This window comes from Vombatus ursinus, unplaced genomic scaffold, assembly GCF_900497805.2.
Source record: "Vombatus ursinus unplaced genomic scaffold, bare-nosed wombat genome assembly UNPS02014798.1, whole genome shotgun sequence".
Lineage (NCBI taxonomy): Eukaryota > Metazoa > Chordata > Mammalia > Diprotodontia > Vombatidae > Vombatus > Vombatus ursinus.
This window is the reverse complement of record NW_020954576.1, coordinates 2,071,228-2,077,353: the sequence shown is the minus strand read 5'-3', so window position 1 is coordinate 2,077,353 and position 6,126 is coordinate 2,071,228. Positions and strand designations below refer to the sequence as shown.

Genomic DNA, 6,126 nt, shown 5'->3' with positions numbered 1-6,126 from the left:
GAATCAATAAATGGATTGATGGATGATTTGATTTGTTTTTTTCTAGTAGAGTAGATTGTTTTTCTCTGAGTCATCCCACAAATATTCCTGGTCTTCCTGCAACCAAGGGCAAATATTTGCTGAACATCTGGCCAAAGCTAGGAGTCTGGGGGTCCCAGGAAACAATAACATCAATTAAATAGCTGGGGTTTAGTACAAAGAAGATGTGCTTGGGAAAGCAAAGTTAACTGGCCCACAGTGGAATGAAACCCATATCCTGAGCTTCTTCAAGAGCCAATGTGGTGCCTTGGATTTGTTACAAGAGATTTATATTCAAGTCCTGGTCTTTACATTTATTAGCTGCCTGACTACTGACAAGCCATTTCACTTTCCAAACCTCAGTTTCCTCACCTGTAAAACTGGGGGGGGGGGTGAACATTTGCACTCTCTACCTCAGAGTGTTACCTTAGTTCAAATCCTGCCTCTGAAACTCACTGGTTATATGATCCATGACAAGTCACTTAAGTGGAGGAAACTGAAGCATTTCTTCTTCATGTTTAAAATGAAAATGATATATATAGTACCTACCTCACAAGGGGGCTGTCAGACACAAGATAATAAAAAATGTTTTTTCAAACTTTAAAGCCCTATTTAGAAATTAGTGTTAATCATCTCAGTCATCAGCATCATTATTATTACTAAAAATGAGAGTTAGCAGTGAAAGAACCAACCAGGGCAAATGGAAGGATATAGCCATCTACCTCCTAAGAGATAAATTGTCCCCAGGAATAAATCAAGGCTATGGTTGGTGCCCCTTCCTAACCTCAGCCAGCCAACACCATTGTCTGGGTACACACTTCATGGGAAGTCCTGTATTGACTGTGGAATGAAATACAAACCCAGAGGAGACCCAATCCCTCTTATTACAACAGAGAGCTTCCAGTCTAGTAAGATAATGTGTATGTGGAACAATCATTGGTAAAAAAAAATAATAATAATAATAACAGAAAATGAGCTCTCTTCCAAAGTGATTGTTGTGAAGCAGTGCAGTGACTGGACCAATCCTGACAAATTAAGGGTCTTCTTCAAATCCTCCTGGTGTGAGGTAGAGGGAAGTGAGGAACTTGTAGAATCTCAGAGCTAGAAGAAATCTTGGGGATTCCATATAACTTTTTCACTTCACAGATGAGGAAAATGAGGACTATCTAAGATAAACTATTTGCCCAGCATCACATAGCAAGTAAATGGCAGAGCTAGGACTGGTACCTGGGTTTCCTGCCTCCCAAGCCAGGCTACCTCTTTGACCTCTGTGATGCTGTCAAGGCCCAAAAACACACTAAGAACCTTGGGTCAATAGCCTAGCAAGCTCCTCATGCCATTCGTTCCTTGCCAGATCTTTCAGAAACAATGCCTGCCATCCTCCCTTGTTGACCCTTGCTGGCATCATTGCATCAGGAATGGAGCCAAGTCACCTGCCAGGCTGCACATTTCAAGAATCTGAAGTGGTCCACCCTATGCCTTCATTGAGGGGGAGGTGGGGCCCCATAGCAGGAGCGGTCACGTAGAGAGTGGCTCACAAATGCAAATGAGGAATCAGGCAGAGTATAAAAGGCTCTGGAACCGAGTGTTCCTCACACAGCTCAGCTAGCTTCTCTTCTTGCTTATCCCTCTTGGTGATCCAGGTAAGTGAGAGCCTTGGGCTTGCTGATCTGCCTCCCATGGGGCTTGGTCAGCTTCAATCTTTTGGCTTCTGCCTCAAGTTATAGTAACTGGACAGGGCCAGAGATTCTTCAGGCCTTCTGGGGAGGGTCAGATCCTGCTCTGTCTTTGCCAGACCCTGTAAATCCATAACTGTAGATTTACTCTTTGAGGGGGAGAAGGGATATCTAAGGACATCTCTTGTCCCCAGGGAGAGGGGAACGAGAGAAGGGGAGAAAGATTTGGCATTGATGTCTCCTCAGAAAAGGCATCCATCAGTACTTGAGGCAGAACTGGGATTTGAGCATCCCCAAATGCCTCCAGAAGGCATTAAGTGGAAAGGACACTAGGCTTTATCAGAATCCCAGCTCTTGTCTTGGCTCAGAGACTTATGAGCTTTGTGGCCTTGGACAATTTTATTTCTCAGTTTCTTTACTTGTAAAATGAGGTCATTTGAGCTAGAGGATTGCTAAGGTCCTTTCCAGCTGTATGGTGCTACAGTTATGGCCCTCCCTGACCATTTTTTAATCTCAAAGAATATGGTCTCCTCGAAGACAAGGGCCATAGATGTCTTGTACTCTCAGAGTGCTGAGCATCAAGGAGTTGCTTAGCAGCTCCTTAGGAATTAGTTGATTGAGGGAGAAGAGTTTGTGTGTGGGTGTATCAGGTCTTCTACATCTACAGTGAGGAGAGCCACCCCGAGGCTACTCTCCTAGACTGAAACTTCCCTTCCATTTCAGGTTTATGGAAATAGATTACAGCACACCAAGTGTGGATTTCAGCCAATCACATTTAGGTTAGAATCCCTAGCTTCCTTCTAAAGCATACTTCAGGTACCAGCTTCTCCAGGAGGCCTTTGCTGATGCTCCTTCCTAAATTAAGTGCTTTTTTCTCTCTCTTAAAATTGCTTTATATCATTTCATATATACTTTACATTGACTTCATTATGAACATATTGTATTCTCCCTCCAATGCAATAGAATGTAAGCTTTTTGAGTGAAAGGTTGTTTGGGTGTCAGCTTTTTTTCTCCTCCTCACCTCGAATGGTGCCTTGCACTTGGTAGGTACTTAATAAATGCCTGCTGAATTGATTAAAATTGAATTTATGGACAGAGGTCCAAAAATTCTGAGGCTGAATGGAAGTGGGAGGAGCAGAAGTCACTGAGGTCATCTCCCTATTTCTAGGTGAGACCACAACAAAACCAACTTCCTCTGACATCTGCATCCTAACTTTCTAAGCCTCAAACCATCTAGAACAAGGTTCTAGGCCCAAAACCTGTGGTATCCCAGGCTCCTATGGCCTCTTAAAAAGAGTATGGAAATAGGAGTCAGGAAGATGGATTCAAATTCTGCCTCTGACAGGATTTGTGGGTGGATATGAATAGGTCACAATCTCTGGGCCTCAGTTTCCTCACCTGTAAAACAGAAATAATCATGCTTGTAGTGCCTACTCTTACAGGGTTGTTTTGAGATTAATACAAGTCAAGTGTTTTGCATGTATTATTTTCATAGTAGGCTATTTTTATTATTGTCTATGGTGGAAAAAGTTCTGGATTTGGAGTAAAAAAAAAAAAACAGATAAATTACCAACTCAACTACCTGTGCGGTTCTGGACAGACTACTCTCCAGGCTTTGATTTCCTCACCTTTTAAAATTAGGAAGTTGCACTAGATCTCTAAATCCCTTCCAGATATAATTCTCTTATGAAATGACCACACTGACTCCTGGAAAAGTCATAACCTTCCAGGAAACTTCATTTTGGTAATCTGAGTGGCATTGCCCCCCAAGGTTTGGGATAACTTCTTACCACACTCGTTTAGAGCCCGGTGCTTTTTCCGAGAGACCCCAATTAGCTGCTCTCAAACCAGCAGCCCCCTTCAGCCTGAAGCCTCCGGTCCGATTATTTTTCTCTTTCTTTCCAAGCTCTTCATCCCCTGCTACTGAGAAGATGTCTTACCAGAAGACCCAGCCCACACCCCAGCCCCCAGTAGGCTGTGTCAAGGTCTCCCGCGGCGGCGGCGGCGGCGGCGGCGGCGGCGGCAGCGGCTCAGGCGGCGGCGGATCCGGCTGCGGCGGCGGTAGCAGCGGCGGTGGCGGCGGTGGCGGCGGCGGCTACTGCTACTCCAGCGGCGGCGGCTCAGGTGGCGGTGGCTCCGGCTGCGGCGGCGGTAGCGGCGGCGGTGGCAGCGGCGGCTACTGCTACACCAGCGGCGGTAGCTCAGGCGGCGGAGGATCCAGCTGTGGGGGAGGTAGCAGCGGGGGCGGCAGCGGCGGCGGCAGCGGCGGCTACTGCTATACCAGCGGCGGCGGCGGCTCCGGCAGTGGCGGTGGCTCCTCCTACTATCCCAGCCAACAGAAGTACTCGGGCAGCAGCGGCGGCGGCGGCGGCGGCGGCGGCGGCTCCGGGGGCAGCGGGGGCGGCTACAGCTGCGGAGGCGGTTCCGGGGGCGGCTCTAGCGGCGGCTCCAGCTGCGGTGGCGGCGGCGGCGCCGGCTGCGGAGGCGGCTCCGGGGGCGGCTCTAGCGGCGGCTACTACTCCGGCGGCGGCGGCGGCTCCAGCGGCGGCGGCTACTCTTCTCAGCAGTGCGTCCAAGCTCCATCACAGCAGAGCAGCGGAGGGGGATCATACGGAGGCGGCTCCAGCGGCGGCGGCTCCGGAGGCGGCTCCGGCGGTGGCAGTTGCTACCCCACCGGCGGGGGCGGCTCCAGCGGCGTCGGCTGCTTCCCCAGCGGCGGCGGCTCCAGCGGCGTCGTCTGTTTCCCCAGCGGCGGCGGCTCCGGCGGCGGCGGCTCCTCCGGCTGCGGCGGCGGCTCCAGCGGCGGGGGTGGCTCCGGGGGGAGTGGCGGAGGCTCCTCCGGGGGTGGCAAGGGAGTGCCCGTGGCCCACCAGACCCAGCAGAAGCAGGCACCTTGCTGGCCAACCAAGTAAACCATCCTGCCCGGCACCCAGAGGAATGAGCAAAAAGTTTGTTCTGGCTGCGGCCTATAGGTTTACAATTCTCATGATATTGCCTTAAGTTTCACCAAATGCCTTCAATTCTTCCTCAGCCTCTAAAACGAAGGGGTCTCCTTTCAGCTGCCCCTTAACCTCGATGGCAGTTCCAACTCCTGTGTCTTGTTCTCCGGAATATTTCACCCGACTGGGAAATGGCATCATCCCATCTACAGACCCCCTCTTCACCCTAGCTCTGTACCACCATCTTCCTATTTTGCCCTAAGCCAATAAACTTGCAATTCATGAGAACTTCTGTCTAAAGCAATCTTTCTATATCAAGTTCTTCTGTTCTTTTCTCCTTGGGGAGGGGGTGCAAGCAGAAATGGGGGTAAGGATGGAAATGGAAGTGAGGGTGTTCTAAATCTTCCAATTCACTTCACTTATTAGAAATCCGCTTGCAATTAAAAATGGGTAAGAAAGTTGCTTATGATCACATCTTTTCCTGGAAAAGAATAAATCTTTTGGTGGAAGAAGTTCCAGCCTTGAGAAAGAAGGGGAAAAAAAAGTCAGATATTCCCAGGTTAATGCCTCAAAGACAATCTCCTGATTAAGTCAGGAAGGAAGGGAGGGTGAGTGGTCCGGCCAAACCAGAAGAAGCGACCCCAGCAGAAATGCCCAAAGTCATCCAAGTTTTATTCACTAAGCTCATTCTTGATGTCCTTACATAGAGGAAAAAAAATCAGACTGGGAGATAAGGATTGGGGGGATCCTGTAAGGATTGAAGAGGGAAGGACTTCAAGTCTCCTGGTTCCCTGGAACTCTGGGGCTGCTAAACATTGTAAGGGATGAAAGAGGCTACCACATCTTAGGGCCTGCTCTCTCTGCCCTCCAGACTTAGAAAGTCTATAATCAGTTTTACTTAAGAGTGTGCAGATCTTGAAAATACTGATTTACACCATCCAAATTCAAATAAGTACCCAAATTTCAATAAGCATTTCTTGAGAACAGATTGTTAGCCTAACTTTGTTCTGGACTCTGTTGGGGGACCACAAAAAGCTTAGATGGAAAAGAAAAACACACATGAGAAAAAGTTAAAGAACAAGAATAGCTCACATTTCTATAGCATTTTAAAGTTTGCAAAGCATTTTCATCACAACAATCCTGGAAGATTGGTAGTGTGATATTGTTATCTCTGTTTTGCAGATGATACTCAGAACTGAACACCATGACTCCTGGGTGAAATGATCAGCAAAGAGTATTATGGGACCATTTCCACCCTTTTCCCCAATATGGCATAGAAAGGTGCCTTGTCCAGGATCACACTGATACACATTGAGTACCAAAGACGGGATTTGAACTAAGGTCCCCTGACTCCATGCACAGTGCTTATCTACTTCACTACAATAGATAACATAATAGTAGGCACTGAATGAATTAATGAACAATTTGAAAAAACAATTTGCCCTAGGTATAAGTTCAGAAGAAGACACAGATTCCCTAAGAACATGAAAAGC

The 6,126-nt window shown here is 48.0% G+C and overlaps 1 protein-coding gene across 1 annotated transcript; it reads left to right on the top strand.

Annotated features, from left to right (window-relative positions):
* The first annotated feature begins 1,307 nt into the window (after positions 1-1,307).
* On the top strand, positions 1,308-4,694 carry LOR (loricrin). Its single transcript, XM_027870751.1, has 2 exons — positions 1,308-1,661; positions 3,601-4,694. The coding sequence occupies exon 2, from the start codon at positions 3,626-3,628 to the stop codon at positions 4,604-4,606; it is 981 nt and encodes a 326-aa protein (XP_027726552.1). The 5' UTR covers positions 1,308-1,661; positions 3,601-3,625; the 3' UTR covers positions 4,607-4,694.
* The last annotated feature ends 1,432 nt before the right edge of the window (positions 4,695-6,126 follow it).